The 21,939-nt window shown below is 38.8% G+C and overlaps 1 protein-coding gene across 1 annotated transcript; it reads left to right on the top strand.

The window, feature by feature from the left end:
* Positions 1–884: 884 nt before the first annotated feature.
* Positions 885–2,553, top strand: LOC134215045 (inositol monophosphatase 1-like). The gene is made up of 5 exons (XM_062694303.1): positions 885–1,065; positions 1,193–1,326; positions 1,389–1,536; positions 1,590–1,807; positions 1,869–2,553. Exons 1-5 carry the CDS (start codon positions 1,003–1,005, stop codon positions 2,128–2,130), a joined length of 825 nt encoding a protein of 274 aa, XP_062550287.1. The 5' UTR covers positions 885–1,002; the 3' UTR covers positions 2,131–2,553.
* The last annotated feature ends 19,386 nt before the right edge of the window (positions 2,554–21,939 follow it).

Genomic DNA, 21,939 nt, shown 5'->3' with positions numbered 1-21,939 from the left:
TAGCGTAACACTAGCGCCTCCTGAAGGCCGTCATGATACATTATATTTTAAAAATTAAGTAATAGCATAATAATAATAATAATAACAATAATTGAAATTGAAGTTGGAGGGCCAAGCCGGCCGATCACTGTACATGTATAAAATGATTGTAGAACAAAAAATGTTTTAAATAAAGAAGAATTTTACTACTACTACTACGCGATTCGTGGTTCGAAACTCGATGCAGCGGAGCGGACACAACAGCACGAGGGAGTGGGTGGCAGTGGCAATGGCGAAAATTCATTCCAAATTTTGGAGGCTTAGCGAAAAATCATCAAGTGGCAGTCGGACAGTTGCAATGCAAGGTTAGTTATTGGAAAGGCGCAATGGGAAATGAAAATTGGTTCTTCTCAGAACCAACATTTTATGGAAAGAAAAAGTTAATGGAGTCTATTTTATTTCTTCAGGTACGCGTTACCCAGCATTTGCCATGCCGAATCGCATTAATGTTATTCACCATGCGTCTCCATTGAACTGCTGTTTATACAAATTTACATTCAGTTTTTATTAGCGATGTTTACCTTTTCAGATTAGTTTTAATGTAAATTTATGTCAGTATAATATTACTAGTAATTGTTGGAGTTATTTTAGAATTATGTGATGGAAAACATTAAAACTGGTACATATAACAATAAGTATCCAATTCAAGAGCACCTTGTTCCTATCTCGTCTATTATAGGTACGTTAACCACACTTTGGTCGATAAGGCGGCGCTAACCATTCACCATTGTATGCGGTTTCCAAAATAGAAACCGTAATACCCGCATATAGCATGTTGTATTTTTTCGACGCATGCGTGCATATTTAAAGGCGCTCGTTTTCCCTACATAGAGAACATAATACATCGATCAGCTGATACGAGCAGATGTATCGTCTTGTTGATTAGTCTTATTTGAAATTCTAAGTCAACTAGTTCGGTTTTTATCGCTCCCCGAATATCCGGATCGAATAATTCCATTCAAAATGACACTCAATTTGGACGAAATCTATGAGCACGTCCTCGGTTTGGTTGAACAGGCTGGAGTGGTAAAAGTGGCAGCAAACTCGCATGGAAATATCAATCATATTGAAATCGATCGATTGACAAACTTCATGCTTGTATTCCCTGCGGAAATGTGTCGTAATTTAATTAAATCGAACTTTATTCAAACAGATTATTGCATCGAGGAATTATGGCGAGAAAACGGTGGTGGAAAAGTCAAGTAACATCGATTTGCTAACAGAGACGGATCAACAAGTCGAACAACTACTCATGGATGGCATTACTGACAAATATCCTGACCACAAGTGAGATTGTTCAGTAGAGCTGTATATACATAATTGTTTTTTACATTCGTTCTGAACTACAGATTCATTGGAGAAGAGGAAACCAGTGCTGGAAAGAAAGCAGAGCTGACCGACGATCCAACCTGGATCATCGACCCAGTCGATGGAACCATGAATTTTGTCCACAGCTTTCCGCATTCTTGCATCTCGATAGCGCTCCTTGTCAATAAGGTGAGCCGGCTCTATGCTAATTATCACGTTCTTATTGGAATCCTCTCCCACAGCAAGCAGAAATTGGAATCATCTACAATCCAGTGCTGAATCAGAAGTTTACGGCACGCCGTGGCAAGGGAGCATTTATGAATGGCAAAACCATAAAGGTGTCAGGCGAGACGCGATTAGAACATGCTTTGGTGGCGACTGAGTTCGGAACCAGCCGCGATGAGGAAAGAACGACTGTTGTGTTGGAAAACATCGGGAAGTTAGTTCGAGTTGTTCACGGGTAATATGAAAATCCAGTGCATGAGGCACAAGGTAAATCTAATATCATATTTTAAATTCAGGTTGCGGAGCTTGGGATCCGCTGCACTGAATATGGCTATGGTTGCACTGGGCGGGGCCGACGTCAACTATGAATGTGGAATACATGCCTGGGACATCGCCGCAGGGGATTTGATAGTCCGGGAAGCAGGAGGCGTTTGTTTGGACCCGGCCGGTGGTCCTCTTGATTTGATGTCCCGTCGGGTGCTTTGCGCCAGTTCTCAGGAGCTGGCGGATAAAGTGGTTCCAGTGTTGACGCAGTATTATCCACAGCCAAGAGACTAAGGAAACAGTTTAAACAATGTGCCAATAGTCATCCATAATAAAACAAAAGCTAACAAATAGAAAAATATGTTGAAATTCACACGAACTATAATAATGCATTTCAACGACTTATACCTCAATGTATGTAATTTCTATTGTATGTTGACACTAATCGAATGAATTTCAAGTGGATTTGCTGGAAAAGAACCGTGTCCGCCCGGAATAATACAATGTTCGGCTCTGATTAGTTTTTATATTTGTCTTCTGTACAGTGCCCAGGATATACATAAATTATTGGGCATAGTAATTGTAATTGTAATTTTATTGAGTAATCTGTCAATGTATTATCATTTTCTTTTTTTCACATCCTAAGAATTATCTGCACATTTTTATTTTAATAACTGTACCTTATAGTAGAAATACAAATATAATATGTACAAAATATATGGATTTTATTTCTTATATTCAAAAACATGCTGATATTTTCTGTTTTAAGGCTATTGATTCACGATTTGCAAGATTTTCTCACCAATCAATTCGTCCTATGATTCTCAGTCTTTCTTCTTCTTCTTCTTCTTCTTCTTATTGGTATTACATCCCCACACTGGGACAGAGCCGCCTCGCAGCTTAGTGTTCATTAAGCACTTCCACAGTTATTAACTGCGAGGTTTCTTAGCCAAGTTACCATTTTTGCATTCGTATATCATGAGGCTAACACGATGATACTTTTTATGCCCAGGGAAGTTGAGACAATTTCCAATCCGAAAATTGCCTAGACCGGCACCGGGAATCGAACCCAGCCACCCTCAGCATGGTCTTGCTTTGTAGCCGCGCGTCTTACCGCACGGCTAAGGTGGGATTCTCAGTGTTTATATATACAAAGAGTTGGTAGATTCGACAGGAAAAGGTTAAAAAAAATACAATTTTAGGGCGAGTGCGGCGCAGGCGTCGCAATCCACTCAGTAATTGTTCGTTGAAAATCGATCAAATATTAGGCCAATTTTGAAAAACAGCTCCATTTTTTAATTTTTTTTATAAAGAATCGATTAAGCAAATAAAAAATGTTGACCGGAAAGGTCAATTTGCATATCGACTAGAACGCAAAGCTGACTCCGCTCCCGTCAGTTTAAGCCAAACACGTTGGACCAACATTGACTCCGGCCCCAAGAAAAAGCTTCGGTGGCTGCTTTGTTTGACCGTGTGTGAAGTTGTTCGAACAACTATTTGACAGTTGGCGGCTCGGTTGGAAACAAAGCGGTTTTATTTTGGTTTGACCTGTTAGTCTGATGACCTTTATAACTGATGAAAAATGTTATGCAAATTTTGCCGAAGAAAACTACGAAAACCCGTGTCAATGAAAACCCGTCATTTCCATGTCAGTTCGTGAAGGCCATATGTACGATATTTCACTCAGTTTTGCCTAAACCAGATGTTCTCGGTTCTCCAAACTGTTTTGAAGTTTGGATCCATTGGTCTACCAGGTCAACTGCGCTCGATAGCTATCCGAAATCGACCAGTCACGTCCATACAAGTCCGTAGAGCCCACGCGTATGATTTGCTGCTCAGTTATCCCCAAACCAGATGTCATAGGCTCAACAATCTGTCTGGAGTTTGGATTATTTGGTCTACCAGGTTAACTGCGCTCGATAACTATCCAAAATCGATCAGTCATGACCATACAAGTCAGTGTCTGTATGTAGCTTCCTAAAGTTACCAAAGAATTTAGTGGAGGAATTTCCAGCGGATTACCCGGAGAAATTCTCTAGAAATTGCTTAAGGTAGTTTTGAAAGAATTCCTTTGGAATTTTCAAGAAAATTGTCAAGGAACTTCTAGGAGGAATTTCTAAGAAAAAATCCGAAGGAATTCCTAACAGAATCTTCCGAAAGAATTCGTAAATTAATTTTCGAAGAAATTCCGAAGCAAATTTCCAAAGCTTGATGAAATTTCCGTAGTAATCTGGAAATCCGTAAACGAATTTCTTTATGTGTTATTGAGAATATTTGGAGGAATTCTGAAACAATTTCAGAAGGAACTCCTAAAACATTTTCCGTAGATATTTCAAAAGGAATTTGCTAAGGCTTTTCAAAAAATGTATCCGACTTTCTGTACGAAGTTTTGACGGAATGTCCAAAGAAATTTTCGGAGAAATCTAATACTGTCGAAAGTTCCTTCAGGAGTTACTTTGAAAAATCCTTTAGGAATTTCTTCGGATATTCCTTCAGGAACTTGTTCAGAATTTCTTAAGAAAATTTCGTCCTAGAACAGCGGTTCTCAACCTGGGGTACATGTACCCCTGGGGGTACCTTCGCTGGCCCTAGGGGGTACCTCAGACAAAAATGCGTAATGGCGGACGTATTACAATTCCAATCAAAACCCATTGATATAGTTTTGATAATTGTGTATTTTTATTTCAAAAATTTATATTGCTCATAATATGCAATGCGATCAATAAATCCCAATTGAATTCTGCCTTCCACAACCAGCACAATGTATATAGGGCTGCGGAACAAAAGATCGAACGAACAAAATGTAGGAGTAGGAGGTTAAGGGTTCGAGTCCCTCCAAGACACGTGGATTCTTTTTCGCAAATTTCATATCAATTTGTCCATTTCGAAACATATGCTGTGCATATGCACAGCCAAGATATTTAACGAACAAAATGATTTTTTTTTTCACTAATGCTCGGTTGCTTCGTTGCAAGAGGGTTAGAAGCATCCTTCTACGCATCTCTTCCAAGCAGCTTGAAGGCCTTCTTACAAGAGGTTCGGAAGCTTCCTTTCAAGTGATTAGGTTGCCTCCTTTCAAGAGGCTCGTAAGCCTTCTTTCAAGAGGCATGGAAACCTCCTTTCAAGAGATGTGGTAGCCTTCTTTAAAGAGGCTCGGAAGCCTTTTTCAAGAGGCTCAAAAATCCCTTTTAAGAGGCCCAAAAGCCTCCTTTCAAGAGGCTCGGAAGCCTTCCTTTCAAGAAGCTCAAAAGACTTCTTTTCTAGAGGTTCAAAAGCCTTCTTTTCTAGAGGCTCAAAAGCCTCCTTTCAAGAGGCTCGATAGCCTCCTTTCAATATCTTTTCAAGAGGCTCGGAAGCCTCTTTTAAAGAGGCTCAGAAGCCTACTTTCAAGAGGCTCAGAAGTCTTCTTTCAATAGGCTCAAAAACCTCATTCCATGCTCAAAAGCCTTCTTCCAAGAGGCTCGGAAGGCTCCTTTCAAGAGGCTCGGAAGCCTCATTTCAAGAGGCTCAAAAGCATCATTTCAAGAGGCTCAAAAGCCTCCTTCCAAGAGGCTCGGAAGCGTCCTTTCAAGAGGCTAGTTAGCCTTCTTTCAAGAGGCTCGGAAGTTTTCTTTCAAGAGGCTCGGAAGACTTACAAGAGGCTCGGAAACCTCCTTTCAAGAGGCTCGGAAGCCTATTTTCAAGAGGCTCGGAAGCCGCCTTTCAAGAGGCTCAAAATCCCTTTCAAGAGACTCAAAAACATTTTTTCAGGAGGCTCAAAAGCCTCCCTCTAAGAGGCTCTAAAGTGTCCTTTCAATAGGCTCGGAAGCCTTACAAGAGGCTTGGAAGCCTCCTTTCAAGAGGCTCAAAATCCTCCTTTTCTAGAGGCTCAAAATCCTCCTTTGAAGAGGCTCGGAAGCCTCCTTTCAATATCCTTTCAAGAGGCTCTTTTCAAGAGGCTCAGAAGCCTACTTTTAAGAGGCTCAGAAGTCTCCTTTCAAGAGGCTCAAAAGCCTCCTTCCAAGAGGCTCCTATCAAGAGGCTCGGAAGACTCCTTTCAACATCCTTTTAAGAGGCTGGGAAGCCTTCTTCCAAAAGGCTCGGAAGCCTTCTTCCAAAAGGCTCGGAAGCCTTCTTTCAAAAGGCTCGGAAGCCTTCTTTCAAAAGGCTCGGAAGCCTTCTTTCAAGAGGCTCGGAAGCCTTCTTTCAAAAGGCTCGGAAGCCTACTTTCAAAAGGCTTGAAAGTCTCCTTTCAAGAGATTTAAAAGCCTCCTTACAATAGGCTCAATAGCCTCCTTCCAAGAGACTCGGAAGCCTCTTTCCAATATCTTTTCAAGAGGCTCGGAAGCCTCCTTTCAATATCTTTTCAAGAGGCTCGGAAGCCTCTTTTGAAGAGGCTCAGAAGCCTACTTTCAAGAGGCTCAGAAGTCTTCTTTCAATAGGCTCAAAAACCTCCTTCCAGGCTCAGAAGCCTCCTTCCAAGAGGCTCGGAAGGCTCCTTTCAAGAGGCTCGGAAGCCTCATTTCAAGAGGCTCAAAAGCATCCTTTCAAGAGGCTCAAAAGCCTCCTTCTAAGAGGCTCGGAAGCGTCCTTTCAAGAGGCTCGGAAGACTCCTTTCAAGAGGCTCGGAAGCCTTCTTTCAAGAGGCTCGGAAGCCTTACAAGAGGCTCGGAAACCTCCTTTCAAGAGGCTCGGAAGCCTATTTTCAAGAGGCTCGGAAGCCTCCTTTCAAGAGGCTCAAAAATCCCTTTCAAGAGACTCAAAAGCATCCTTTCAAGAGGCTCAAAAGTGTCCTTTCAAGAGGCTCGGAAGCCTTACAAGAGGCTTGGAAGCCTCCTTTCAAGAGGCTCAAGATCCTCCTTTGCAGAGGCTCGGAAGCCTCCTTTCAATATCCTTTCAAAAGGCCCTTTGCACGAGGCTCAGAAGCCTACTTTTAAGAGGCTCAGAAGTCTCCTTTCAAGAGGCCCCTATCAAGAGGCCTACAAGAGGCTCAGAAGCCTCTAATGAAGAGGCGCGGAAGTCTACTTCAAAGGGATTCAAAAGCTTAAAGGAGCTTCCCTTCAAAGGGCTCGGTATTATTCTTTCAAAAGGATTGGAAGCCTAATTTCGAGAGGGGGTACCTCAATTAATGCAAAAGTTCCAAGGGGTACCTCTCAAGAAAAAGGTTGAGAACCGCTGTCCTGGAAGATATCGCCCCCCCTAAATTATGGAAAGATTGAACGGGTACTGAAATAATTTCCCTTAAACATGTGCACTTTACGATTCAATCATATACAGAAAATTGGTCGTTAGCAACCTATGTAGGTGCGGAGCCGGTTACGATGACATCGATCACGTAGTTTGGTATTGCTCGGAAAATGACGCCTCCAGAGAGCAACTATTGGATACCCTTGTGGCCCGAGGTAAACAACCCTTCCGGGATATAAGAGGTGTTTTTGGGAGATCGCGATGTGATATATATATGCAGGCCATCTATGCCTTCATTTGTTTGGCTGACATCAAAGTTTAATGCCTATATTCTTCTCTTTCTCAGTTTTTTTTTCTTGTCCGATTCTGTTTCTCTGTACCATGTACCCCGAAGCTCTGGCCATCCGGAAGATGCTCCCTGACGAACCAAAATCGAGCACGACGCCACGCAAAACCGTTTTCAACGTTCAACGTCAAACGCCCGGATGAGCAGCTGAAATAACCTAAACCCAAATCCCTACCCCGTCCGTCCTGTATTAAGTTTTTCTAACCTTGAGTCGCCACGAGTATTATGGTCTATGTCCCCTCCCAACTAACTGTTAAGATAAGATGATATACCATGTAAAAAATATCATACTTGAGAATTGCGGCTCTGCAAAGTGTCACACACGACTGAGCCTACAAAATAAATGAACTGGTTAAAAAAAAAAATATGCAGAAATTGGTGGTTGAAATTCAAAAGATTCCCAAAACTTATTAGGACATCCAGGATCCATAATATATGAAAGTTCAAAACAACTCGAAACATTTCGGGCTCAAAAATTCTCCTTGAAATCCTTCTAGAGGCTCCCCTGGGAACTTCTGAATTCCTCCGGAAAGTTATCCACAAATTCCTCTGAAAATCGTTCGAAAATCCTTCTCATGTAATTGGAATTCCTCCTTATCTAGAAAACCCCCCACTAATTTTTTTTTAGGAAATTCATGAGGAAATTTCTTGAAGATTTCTTTTCTTCTCTCTAAGATTTACTGCTATTCTTTCTTCAGAAAGAATCTGTTATTTCCTTCAGGCATGCATTCGAGAGTTCCGTCAAGAATACATACGGAATTTCTTCCCAAAATTCTACCAGAAGTTTCTTCAAAAATTTATGACGGAAATCCTCCGATTTAGCTCCATAATTTCACTTGTAAATCTATAAGAAATTCCTTCGGAAATTCTTCTAAGAACTTCTCTGGGCATTCCTTTCGGAACTCTTACCAGAAATTCTTACAGATATTTTTTCGGGAGTTTCTTCAGGTACTTCTCCAGGAATTTCTCCGGGAGATTTTCCGCGGAAGTGTACTAGAATTCCTTCCGGGCTTCACTCGGAATTTACTCGGATATCTGCCAAGAGTTCTTCCAGAAATTTCTTCGGAACAATCCGCGAGGATTTCCTTCAGCAATTCTTCTGGGAATACTTTCAGGATTTCGTCTGGGAATTTCTGCATTGATTCCTCCTGGTATTTTTTTGGGAATTCCTTCAGATATTTTTTCGGAAATTCCTTTAGGAACTTCTCTAAGAATTATTTCAGGACTTCCATGTGGGAATTCCTCCGGAAGTGCTTGTGGGAGTTTCTCCGGGAGTTCTTCCAGGAGTTTTTCCAAGAAATTCTCCGGTAATACCTCCAGGAACTTTACAAGGAATTCCTAGACGATATTTGGCAGGAATTTCACGGGAAATGGGATTTCGAAAGTTCCTTCAGAAATATTTTTTCTCTTCCTCTAGTTCCTTCGGGAATTCAATCAGGCTTTCTTCCAGGAATTCATTTAGCATTTCTTTAGGCATTTATCTACAAATTCCTCCAGAAGTTCCTCGGAGAATTTCTCTGGGAGTTCTTACGGGAATTCTTCCGGGAGGTTCTTTTAAGAATTCTTCCTAGAGTTCCTCCTGGAATTCTTACGGAAGTTCCTTTGGGAGTTCATCCTAGAATTCTTACGAGAGTTCCTCCAGGATTTCCTCCGGAAATTCTTCCTGTAGTTCTTCAATAAATTCCTCCAGAAATTCCACCGGCAGTTCCTCCGAGAATTATTCTAGGAGTTCCTTTGGGAGTTCCTTTTCAGAGAAACACCCGGAGAAACTGCCGGTAAAACTCCCGGAGGGATTCTCGTAGAAACTGCTGGTGGATCTCCCGGAGGAATTCCCGAAGGAACTGCCGGAGGAGCTCCCGTAAGATCTCCCGTAAGAACTCCCGGAGGAATTTCAGGAGGAACTCCTAGAAGAATTCCTAGAGGACCTCCCGGATGAGCTCCCAGAGAAACTATCGGAAGAACTTCGGGAGGAATTTCCAGCTTAATTTCTGAAGAAAGCCTAAATGATTTCCTGAAAAAAGCATGAATAATTTCCTAGAATAGCTTCTGGTGGAACTCCCGGAGGAATTTCCGGAGAAACTACCGGATGAATTGCTGGTGGAATTCCCGGAGGAACTCTCGAAGGAATTTTCTGGAAGAATTTCTGAAGAAACTCCCGGGAGAATTTTCAAAGGAACCCCGAAGAAACTACCAGAAGCATTCTCGGAAACAAGAGAATTCATCTTATAGACAAATCTCGTCTAGCTGAAACCTTTGTTGGGGTTTGTAGCTGGACCATCATCATCATCGGAGGACCTCCCGGAGAATTCCCTGAGGAGCTCGCAGAGAAATCTCGGAGGAGCTTCTGGTGGAAAATCTATATAAATTCCTGAAAAAGCCTAAATAAATTCCAATTCTGCCGAAATTCTCGGAAGAATTTTCAGAGGAACTGCCGATAGAACTACCGGAATAATTCTCGAAGGAAATCCTAGAGAAATTCTTGGTGGAAATGCCGGTGGAACTCCTGGAAGAATTCCAGGAGGAATTTTCGGAGAAACTCCTGGAGGATCTCCCAGTGGGAATCTTGAAGTTTCCACCGGAATTCTTTCAGGATTTCATTGCGAATTAATCTAGGAATTCCTCCGAAAATTCCATTGTTGATTTCATATTCGGTATAATTTCTGTATCAATTTCCGGTGGAATTCCTGGAGAAATTCTTTGAAATTTTCACAAGAAATTATTCGAAACAATTCACGGAAAATTTTATGGAATTTACACAAGAAATTCGAAGATTTTTCTTGAAATTCTCAGGAATGTTTACTAGCAATTCTGCGGAATTGCCACGGAATATTCTTATTCTTAAAAATTATGGGAAACAGCACGAAATTATTTGAATTATTGCAGGGAATTCTGCAGAGCTTATAAAGAAGTTCGTTAAGATTTTTATGGAGTAAATAATGGTGGAATTTTCGGATCAATTCCCGGCAAAATTTATGGTGGAATTCCTGAAGACACTGCCGAATAAGTTGCTGGAGGCATTCCTAAAGAATCCCTGATAGAATTGCGGATAGAATGCCAGGAGCAATTGTCGAAGGAACTCCTGGAGAAAGCTTGCATATTGATTTTTCTGCCTATTTTATAATAATAATAAATATTATTTCAGAGTGGATTTGTTTAGAAATTCAACTGTATGGTTCTAGTTTTCTTAAACTTATGGAAGAATGCAGGATTTTTATAATAATTGTTATAGCCGATTTTATATTCTTTCTGAATACTAAGTTTGTTAATATTTTTCTCACTTTATTTAAAAATATCTGATGGGCAATAAATCACGCATTTTTAAATCCATTATTGTTTTAATCATTATTGTTTCGATTTGGTTTGGATTTGATTTCATGTGTTAATATTCATGTGTTTTTATAAAACTACTATAAAACTACGATTTAGAAGACCAAAAAAGTTGCCCCCTCCTTCTCGAAATCCTGGCTACGCCCATGGCCAATAGGCAGTCACTTTGAAATTCTATTAGGAATTTCTTTATTGATTCCTTTGGGAATTTTCCGCAAATTCCTTTAAAAAAAACCTTCCAAAAATATTTTATGAATTCCTGAGGAAATTTCTTTTGGAAAGTCTTTTAGAAATACCTTCAAAAACTGTTTTAGCAGTTCCAATGAGAATTATTTTCGAAAATCCATTCTGGCGCTCTTTTAAAAATGCTTTCGAAAATTCATTTGGAATTTTTTTGCACAAAACCCTTCTTCAAGCACTGCTTCAAAAATTTATTTGTGAACTTCTCAAGATTTTTCTCCTTAAAATATCGAAAATAAAATCGCCAAGAATTTCTTCGGATATTTCCCCAGGGATTTCTTTAATTCCTTCGAGAATTCCTTCGTAAATTTCATCAGAAATTCTTTTGAATTTTCTTCAAGGAAATCATTTGAAAATTTATTAGATAATAAAATAGTTTCCGATGGACTTACTTATTTAATTTTCGAAGAATATAAAAAAACAATAAACAACAAACACAATTCTAAAGGTATTACTGAAAGAATTTCGGAAAGAACTCACTGCAGGAAACTCTGGAAGAATTCCCGGAGAATGTTTTAAAGGAATTTCTGGAAGAAGTTCTGAAGAAATTCTTTAAGTAATTTTGAAGACATCCCCTATGCAATATCTAGAAGAATTTATTTAAGGATCTTATTGAATAATTGCCGAAGAAAATTCATTAGGAATATTTTTCGAAGGATTTCTCGAAGAAACTTTCGGAGGCATTGCTTAGAAAAATAAAGAGTTGCTAAACAATTTTCGAAGAAACTCGCAATGGAATATCTTGAGAATTTCCTCAAGAAATTTCCGGAGGAATTGCTAAATAAACTTCCGAAGGAATTCCGTAGGAATTTCTGAAACAATTCTTTCGTTTGCATTCCATAAGGAATTTCCGAAGAAATCTGTAATGGATAGCCGGAAAGAATTTTCGGAGAAACTTCGTTAGAAATTTTCTTAAGGTTTTTTAAGGAAAGTTTTTGGAGGAATTTACCAGAAACCCGAGCAAAGGCAGATAACTGAAATGATATCAAACTGATAACAGGATTAGTTATCCTTATTATCAACTTGATATTTAGTTATCAATCATGTGATTAACTGATAACTGAATAATAACAAAATGTATTATCAATACAAATTAGGCATTTTCTTCTAAATTTCACGTCGTTCAGATATCGGGCCAAGCATTCTATTCTTTCAAATATATTGTACAGCGCATAAAGAAATCTACTCATCCGCTTATTTTTCGACGCAACCAAAAATAAGCGCCAGATAGGCGCCTAAGAAAAACATACCTGTAGCAAAAAAGCTATTATGCATCTCGAGAAAATATAGAATACTGCGGCGTCCTGCTGGCTGCTTCTCAAGTAATCGCAACAGTCACTAAACACGACAGAGTCAATAAAAATCTTACCCACCGTATGCACTTGTCATGATAAACACCCTGCATGTACTCAGTGACTCCGGTTGCCTCTCACTAATACAATCGAGTACTGCTGTCATTTGGCGAAAAGCACGTGGTTTTGTTTTGAGAGGGAAAATTTTCCCTATCTTTTAACCCGGCGACTATCATGACGTCTACCTTCGCAGTCCAGCCTGCGAGAGTAAGACCGCCGCGAAAGTCTAGAAAAAGATAAGCGCGACAATACTTTGATAATTTCGAAAATTTGACCGCCACGCGGTGGTTTGTACCGATAAATGCCAGATCTGTAGAAGCCTTGAAAAAATGATTATGAAAGATGTCAACAAGGCACAATACTTCTGCTAAATGTACCCGGCCAATGCTATGAATAATGTGACAAGAGCTGTTTCCAAACACTGAACTGAAATTTTCGTCTAAGCAGACTGTGATTTTCCTCGTTACTAACGATATTTACTGTTTTGTTTATTTCTCTGTCAACATAGGAATTTTCACAAAAGTTGAAATTTTCCTATCTGTTTTATACTCTGCTTATTAACTTTACTTTCATTTCAGGTGTTGTTGAATAATGAAATATGTATCTGGGAACCAAGCGTTGTAGTTTGATAAGTACTTAAAATGGTCTTGCAGCTCCCGGAACCAGGCGGGTGCTAAGCTGTCAAATTTTTGTTGCCACCAATCGAGCGAATGCCGACGGCACTAACACCAAGCCGTAGTCTATGAGAAATAAACACTGCAGTGAGTGAGAATGTTCTGAAACGCACAAAGTTTGGATAATGCAAGAAACAACTGTTTCTGCTCAGCACAGAGTTTTTTCTACCAACATAATTATTTATCTGCATATTTCGCGTAAGGAATAAAGTGAAAACACTACATATTTACGGATTTGGTGTATTTTTGTTCGTTGCGATCTTTAATTTAATATGTGCTTTCGACACCACTCTCTCTTGTAAAAATGGTAAACAATACAAATTTTTACAAATACCACCACAATTTATAATAGTATATGAGCATTTTGACATTGGAGTATAAATTTATGCGCCAAAAAAGAGGGTACTGTCATACTTGCCAAACTCCATATGAAAAAAAATCCGTTGTCCTCCCTCTGCCCGGAACATATGATCCAAGGGCATGTGCTCATTCAGGAACGGTGAATAGTATTGACTAACCGCAATATAATTCGTCTTGGGATCTACAGTGCTTATGTATATGGGGAAGCGGAAAATTTAACTGGAAGTGTCGGATAATCAAGAAATTTCAACGTTCTGGTGTGTTGTAGAGAAAACAATTATGCTCGCACTTTAGTCGATTTATTAATGTGCTCAACCAAAGAGTAATTGCTCAACTACTGACAGTTTAAACCTAACGAGCAAGATCTTCTGCAGTCAAACCTCCAATAGAGGTGTGCGCCGCCGCGCCACGCCGCCGCCGCCGACAGTTTTTGGCTCGCCGCCGCCGGCATTTTTGCATCGGCGCGCCGCCGTTTAAAATTTGTCACGCCGCTGATCTATAATTTTCCACGCCGATTCAAATTTTCAGTGGAAACTCCGAAGATTCAGTGCATTATCCGTATAGTTTCCTGATAGATCTCTACAACATTACGTTGAAACTCCAGAGAATTTTTGTGAAGATACCAATTATTTCCATGAAAATTCCATACAATATATTGTTAAAATTTCGAAGAGCTCTAAATAGTCGTTTGGTCGAAAGGGCAATTCGGTCGAAATGGACATTCGGTCGAAAGTGTCGTTCGGCTGAGTTGGTAATTTTGGATATTTTAACGATAATAACGGGAGAATCTTTTAAATTTCGCCTAAAAAAAATGATGAACTTCCCCAGAAAATACTTCAAGTTTTTTTTTTAGAATATTCATTTGAAAATTATTTTCGGATTTTCCATGGGAAATACTTTCAAGTTTCGAGAACTCTTTGGAATTACCAAGAGGAGCTTTTTGGATTTACCAAGAAAAATTGTTTGGGATTTACATGAGAATCTCTTCAAAGTTTTTACGGGAAGTTGTTCCAAATGTCTACAGGAAAATATTCGGAATATTCACGGAAAGTTCCTATTGAGTCTATGTGGAGAATTCTTTGAAATTCGCACTGAAAATTGTGACTAGTAAAAGAGATGCTTTAACCACAGACAAACAGACGTAACTCTAAGGAAAATATCATCGACCATGACTTTAACGACCAATTTGAATTTGATTGATTGCGCGTTTCACAACTAGAGGCGCTTGCGTCGTAATCCTTTGAGTTTGACATTCCACTATAGCGCCTGGTGACTATGTCATACGAAACATTGTTTTGTGTAAGAAGTTCGCAAGATGGTGGTATAGGAGCTGAGCGATGGATTTTTCAGAAAAAATGTTCATGCTGTTACGTCTGTTTGTCTGTGCTTTAACGTTGACTTCCCCAATTTGATATTTTGAAATTGGCAGATTTGTGTGCCCCGGGAGACGTCCCCAAGGGCCTCGGAACTGGTCAAAAGGTTGCCAGTATCATATTTGGGTGTCATAATCCCACTTGTCTTGCAAAATGCTGAAGTTTGATACCAATATTGCCAAAGTTTGTGTTATTTTGAAATTGGCTGATTTTGGTGCCCCCGAAGGCTTCTCCAAGAGCCTTAGAATTGGGCCCAGGGTGGCCAATATGATATCTGAATGTTATAATTCCATTTGTCATCCAAAATACTGAAGTTTGATTCCCATATTGCTAGTATGGTGCAAAAATATTGAACTGTCCATTTTGGGCCGGTTCCCAAAGGGTTAGTTCGAAGAAACCTCGTTTTGGCCATTTCTGGAACAGGTGTCACCATGATTTTTGGTACTGACATAATCCCTACATACAAATGAACCTAAATGAAAGGAATGAGACTAAAAAAGTAACATTTTGTTGCACTTATAGAGCCAAAAAAAAATAAGTTGTGGTCAAATATACTGCATCTGACCCAGTGACCCACCGGAATAACTCCGGATAGGAGGACCACATCACAAGTCCCTAAATGTATTCTGGATTCTGCGATCCGTACGATCAGAACAGTGATAAAATCAGGCCAATACGACTAAAAATGACGAAATGGCAGTGATTTGAATTATTTTCCTTCACTCAGGTCGATACGGGTTAATTGAGATTAATTTATTAGAGTGATTTTTTTTCGCAGGGAGAAGTTCATCATTAAACGGCTAGTTTGGCATAGCCAACTTTAAAACATCGGAAAAATGCTCAGAATTGTTGAGGATTGTTTTTGGATTTCCTCAGAAAATTGTCTCTATTTTCGATTATAAATTCATGGTAAGTTCCATTGACCGAGAGTGACAGACGGGCAGCTGGTAGTTTGGCCGAAAAAGCCGTTTGCCCTAACAGGTTGTCTGGCCGAAACGTTCGTTGGCCAAAAATGCCATTTAGCAGAAATAGTTTTTTGACAGAATGGGCCATTTGGCCAAAAATGTAATTTGGTCCAATGGGGTCATACGGCCTGAACCTCGTACTGAACGGGTAATATGGAACAAAATTCCATTGCCTCTATTTTTAAGTAGGGTTAGGCGGGGCAAGATGGGTCACGGGGTAAGATGGGTCAGGGCCGTTTTTGAGCATCGTGTACATTTTAATGTGGAGATTATGACTTTGTAGGAGGAATAATTTGGTTTTACTTTATTATCACTCGATTTGATGATAAAATTTTATTTTGGTAGAGTATGGCAAGGTAAAATATTTTTCAGCATTGTTTCTTCTGCGAAACACACTTTCTATAAAACGTGTAATCTCGTCGAGCAATGTAAAATTTAAACATTTTTAGTAACATAGTGAACGTATTATAAGTAATGTAGGTGATGTTATACTAACTGCGTTGAAATAAATAAATTTGATTGAAAATTAGACATTCTAACACGAACTTACAAATGGGGCAAGATGGGTCAGCACATATTGAAGGGCATAGTTCGTATTCAAAACATATTTTCCATTGCTGGTTTAATCATTTTAAGGTTACTTTTGACGTAATGATGTTAATTTGTTTTTTGAAAATGTATATTTATTGTCTTTAAGAAAGCAATACTTAGACGGCTTTTTTTCATTAGAATTTGCAGACATTTTTAAATGTAGAGCCATTTCTTCATCCAAGGCTTAAAAATTATTTTTTATTCAATATAATCATTGGCAATAAAGCTATCTATCTTTGTGTAATTCAATATTGCGAATAAAAACAATATTAATTGCAATATTTAAAGGTGACCCATCTTGCCCCGCTGTTTGACCCATCTTACCCCGTCATTTTTTGATTGACAGAAAAATAGACTTCTACTTTAATGACTCGAAATGGAATTAAAAGTGGATTTTTTGTTATTTCATACCCCTGGCTTACAGATTATGAGCTAGTTTTATAGATCCATGTTGAAAAGTTGAATTAAAAAGTTTCTGTTTTGAGATATTCAGGGTTCGCCTTAGGCGACCCATCTTGCCCCATCATACCCTAAATACTGGACTTTAGGCCAAAAGACATCTAGCCAGGTACCATTTAGCAAAACGTTTCACGGAAACTGTTATCAGATCAAAACTGGTTTGACCGAAAATGTAGTTTGGCCGAAAGCGATGTACAGCCAAAAGGAAAATCTGGACGGACCTGTAAAAAGTTGTTTACCCCAACAGGTCATTTGGCTGAAAATGCCGTTCGGGTGAAAAAGTCAATATACATCATTTGAGTAAAAATGCCGTTTGGTAAAAAATGTCATTTGGCAGAAAGAGCCATTTGGCCCATAAATGTCCTTTCTGCGATCATTTTGCCAAAAAAGACGTTTAGTCGAATGGCACAAATCTCCCAAATTGAGGTGGAGCCGACGTTCTGATACCTGATACCAGTTATTGACATTTGCCCGTATGACCTGTTCTGCCGTAATCTGGAAAAGTGACGTAACAGCCATTTTACAACATGCATGTTTTCCATTTTTCTGTTAAAGAGCTCGATGAGTAGTACTTGTTAACACCATTTTTGGAAAATGGCGTATACGTCACTTTTTCAGATTACGGCAGTGTTGGCCTAAACGATATTTTCGGACAAATGACCCTTCTGTCAAACGACCATATCGGCCAAACGGCATTTTGGGTTGATAACCATGGGAGGGGCCCTTCTTAACCTAGCGGCAAGATGCGCGGCTATAAAGCAAAACCATGCTGAGGGTGGCTGGGTTCGATTCCCGGTCCCGGTCTAGGCAATTTTCAATTAGGAAATTGTCTCGACTCCCCTGCGCATAAAAGTACCATCGTGTTAGCCTCATGACATACGAATGCAAAAATGGTAACTTGGCTTAGAAACCTCGCGGTTAATAACTGTGGAAGTGCTGAATGAACACTAACCTCGTACTGAAGCAGCGAGGCGGCAATTTCCCAGTGGAGGATGTAATGCCAATAAGAAGAAGAAGAAGAAGACCTATTCGGCCAAACGAACTATTAGGGAAAACGAATTTTTCGACCAAATTACCAGATCTGACATACGGTTTTCGGCCAATGGAATTACCCAAGAATTTCGTATGGACAATACATTAGTTCTTCGATAACAGCAAAATATTTTCGTTTCAGTTAGCGAATGGCGGTCGATAACTGCGACGCATTCTTGACGTCAAACAATTGTCAGACGTCGTCAAAAAAGATGTGCATCTGATTGTTCACTGCTATGCAGCTTTCGAAATTCAGTTAAAAGCATTGCAGTTAAATGACTTTCAGTTATCGAACGTCTACTGTACAAAGAATTTCTCGTAGAAATCCAATAATTTCGAACAATTTTTCGTTGAAACATTTTGAACAATCCTCAGCGGAAATTCTGAAGAAGTTTCCGTTAAACTTACGGAGAATTTCCCCTGATCATTCCAGGAAATTCTGCGGAAATTCTTAAGAATTGACTGTTATATCGTTGGCCATGCCAAACTAGCCGTCTTTATTATTCTAGACTGAGAAAGCCAACGGTAAAACATCCATTCTTCCAGCTGCACTTAACTACAATTATCAATAATGTTCTTTGCAAATTTGGAAGAATACTCAACAGAAACACAACAGGAACTTTTCATAAATTTCCGAAATTTTTCCTGTAGAAGTTAAGAACGTTTTTTTGTGAAAATTCTGAAGTTTCTCATGTAAATCGCGATAAATTTTCTGCTGAAATTCCAAACAATTTTGTTAGGGAATTCAAAAGAGCTTCTCTTGGTCATTCCAAAGATTTCTCGAAACTTCAAACAATCCGAAAATATTTTCCAAATTTAGGAAATATTATAGATTTTTCTGGAGAAGTGCATTAGATTTTTTATGCGAAATTCAAAAGATTCTTCTTTTAATGTCATGAAAATATCCCGAAAAAATGCAAAAAAAAATCTTAGAAGATCGTTTAAAAAAATCGCCACGCCGATCCACGCCGCCGCCGCCGCCGACTAAAATGGCTGTCGGCGTGACGCCGAAAACGCCGCCGCCGCCGACCGAAATTCTGACAAACGCCGCCGCCGACGAATATCAGACCGGCGCACACCTCTAACCTCCAATAGTCGATGTTGAAAGGACGGTCGACTCATAGGAATATCGAAATGTGAAATAGAAAATCCTTTGGAAGGTGTTTGAATGGACCATCACAGTAGCCCAAAAAATATGTTTAATTAGTCGACCCGGCTGACATTGTAAGCAAAAATGCGCGTTGTGGACTAGGTAGCCACACGAAATGGCCACATAACCATATGTACCAAAATCAACCTTTTTCGTACATTTCCGAATAGCAACATTTTTTCACGGAATAATTCTTCCTGGGATCAGCAGTGTTTATGTTTATATATGCATATGAAAACATGAAACATTTCACTGTGAAATGCAAGGCTGTGGTTTAGTTTGAATAAAACCTATAACCGAAATCGATTTACAGCATGGTACTGCTAGCAACCTAATGATTGATAATATAAGAGAGAAAAACTAACCTAAGCCTATTATTTAATCGGTCACAACTTAAAACAAAATGTATTCAATAAAAGGACGATGAACCGTATTTATCCTAATTGATTGCCGATTCGCTATTTTGAATGAAATTCATTGCGGTTATCATTTTTGCTATGTTGACTTGTAATTCAACCAGAATGATAACAATTCTAGTTATCAATATAACTGGATAATTAAGTTTGTTATTAATAAGTTATTCTGCTTTGCACTCTGTCCAGCCGACTGTTATTTACATAAGTTATAAGTGGTATCCTGATTTGATTATAAATAGTCTTCAGTAAATGCAAGATCGTAGAAAGCGTAATGCTCTTCTCTCCTGATCCTCAAGAAAGCGTAATTGGGTGAGTGCCTGGAGACGACGCCGTACAATCATTCGATTCGAGTTCGAATCCCAGTGAATGCCAACATTTTTTTCAATGCGTAACGAAGTCGGCAAAGAAGATTTAAGTATTTTGGTCGATAAAACAGTGATGGCTGATAATAAAATAATAACTAAATTAGTTATTTGAGTGAATAACATGTATAACAAAATGTGTTATCAATTTGGTATCAGTGATAACTTAATTTGTTTTCATTTAGTTATTTCAGGAGCAAAATTCTGGTATCATTTTTGTTATGTTGGCTGTTAATTCAGCCAAAATGATAACAAATTCAGTTATCAAAATGTCTGATAACCGGATAATAGAATTTGTTATCAATAAGTTATTAATTTTTGCTCGGGAAGTATATCAAGTGGTTTTGTCAATCTTATCAAAATTGATTTCAAAATGAAAATTAGTTATACTGGACAAAAAACTGGAAAAGCATTCACAGTAGGAATTTAATAAATTTGCTAAATATGTTTGCCAAATAAGTCAACTGTCCTAATAGCACAAATAAAAAAAAAAAACTGATTGAATGAGTGGCCTGATTGATTAAAAAAAATCAAAAATAAATATTGTCAAGATGATGAATGTGCTATCAAACTTAGAATTCTCGAATTGCATTGATTTACCGTCACCAGTGAAAGATCCTTTAAGAATGGAGGTGCTTTGGGCATGTATTCAAGTCTTCACAAGAGCTTATGTACCAGAACAAACATAATTTACGAGTCACCTACAGGTTTAGGTGCCCGACTGAATGAGGCCTTGGCTTAGAAGAATTCCAACGATCAGTAAAACATTTTATGTCTTATTCTACTCAGTAGATTAAATATAATAGATAAGCCTCATTCAAACTCACAAACTAATCAACCAACCTATTCATTAACCAAGACAATGTATGTCATCACACTGACTTAGAGACACTATTACTTGAGGTAGATTTGAAATTTAATTCTGACGAGTTCCACCTTAACAATATGTATAAGCTATCATAAAACTGCCTGCCAAGTGCCTGCATTATATAAGTGGCGCAATACTCCTACCTTTAAGAACCTTGTGCTCGATTGGAACAACTGATTTGACAGCAAGCGCGCCGTTCCAATTTTGACATTATGTCTCTTTGTTATGAGTGCAGCCTCTTTACATAAAACAAGCTTAGTACTATTCCAATTGATTTCACCATTGCTTTACAGATACGTATTTCGTCCTCAACTGTAAGATCATCTTCAATGTCTCGTACTTTACGCGACTCGAATCAAGCTTTTTTTTTATTGCGATTAGTATTCGGCGTGGCAAAATTATGATCGGCGGCGCGCCAGCCAAAAATCATCGGCGGCGGCGCACAGTAGGACCAATCTTCAGAAAGACGGTCAAAAGCCACTTTTTCAAAGTGATCCAGATTAGTAACTTGGGTCAAGGGTTGTTAGTAGAATACTTGACGATGATGTAAACACAGTTTAGAGTCATTTTAATCGAATGGATGTTACCTTTACAGTTAATACAAGTTGAGCATGTTGTCGATTTTTAATTCTGTTAAATCTTGTAACATTTATCTAACTGCTTCAATATGTTGGCCACAACGTATACGTCGCCAAACCTATTATATTTGGCACTATTACATAGTGTAGTCCTAAAACCAATAAAGCCACGCATATACGTTCGTAAATTATTTTTGAATGCACAGAAAGTACTTGGTCTTTATCATGTATAAAATTACACTAGTCAACAGTGTTCTACTCCCTTCAACAATTTTATATGTACTAAAAAGATTTTTTTTCGCTGAATTTGAATATGTGCTCAAATTATTTGTAACACGTATACTGCCGCTATATTGCTAGATTGCTTTGAGAATAGGTCGTATGTGCAAAAGAGAGATTCTCTTTGATCACGCTCTCTTTCGCTAATAAATCGGCTAGTTTTGCATGTTTTGCTACGATTCCACTTCAGCATGATAGACAAAGCTATTGTCTTTGGATATCTGCCAAGAAATTCTAAGTAAACTTTTGTACAGTTTCGTAATAATCGAAAGAGAATAGATCCAAAGAGAGACTCTCTTTTGCACATACAACCTATTTTCAAAGCACTCTAGATTTGTCCCATGTTCGCTGAGATTTCCTATGTACATGGGACAATTATGCGTAGAACGGCAGTATAGTTTTTGAGAAAAACGGGTTTTATTTCACAAAAGCACGTATTTTTATGAAAATATAGTTTCTCTGTTCGGCAAAGCCCGATTTTTTCTTATCATTTTCAGAACTAAGCTCGGATTACGAAGAATGGACCTCGCAGAATGCATATTAGTTGTTGGACTTATTTCAGCAC

The sequence above is a fragment of the Armigeres subalbatus genome, chromosome 2 (genome assembly GCF_024139115.2).
Source record: "Armigeres subalbatus isolate Guangzhou_Male chromosome 2, GZ_Asu_2, whole genome shotgun sequence".
Classification (NCBI taxonomy): Eukaryota; Metazoa; Arthropoda; class Insecta; order Diptera; family Culicidae; genus Armigeres; species Armigeres subalbatus.
This window is presented reverse-complemented; position numbering and strand designations above follow the sequence as displayed.

Bases quoted from the DNA above. Each gene is read 5' to 3' on its own strand.
- LOC134215045 (XM_062694303.1), top strand. From the start codon at position 1,003: ATGACACTCAATTTGGACGAAATCTATGAGCACGTCCTCGGTTTGGTT. The intron at 1,066-1,192 runs GTAAAAGTGGCA...TTATTCAAACAG, and splicing joins TGGTTGAACAGGCTGGAGTG to ATTATTGCATCGAGGAATTA. The intron at 1,537-1,589 runs GTGAGCCGGCTC...CCTCTCCCACAG, and splicing joins TAGCGCTCCTTGTCAATAAG to CAAGCAGAAATTGGAATCAT.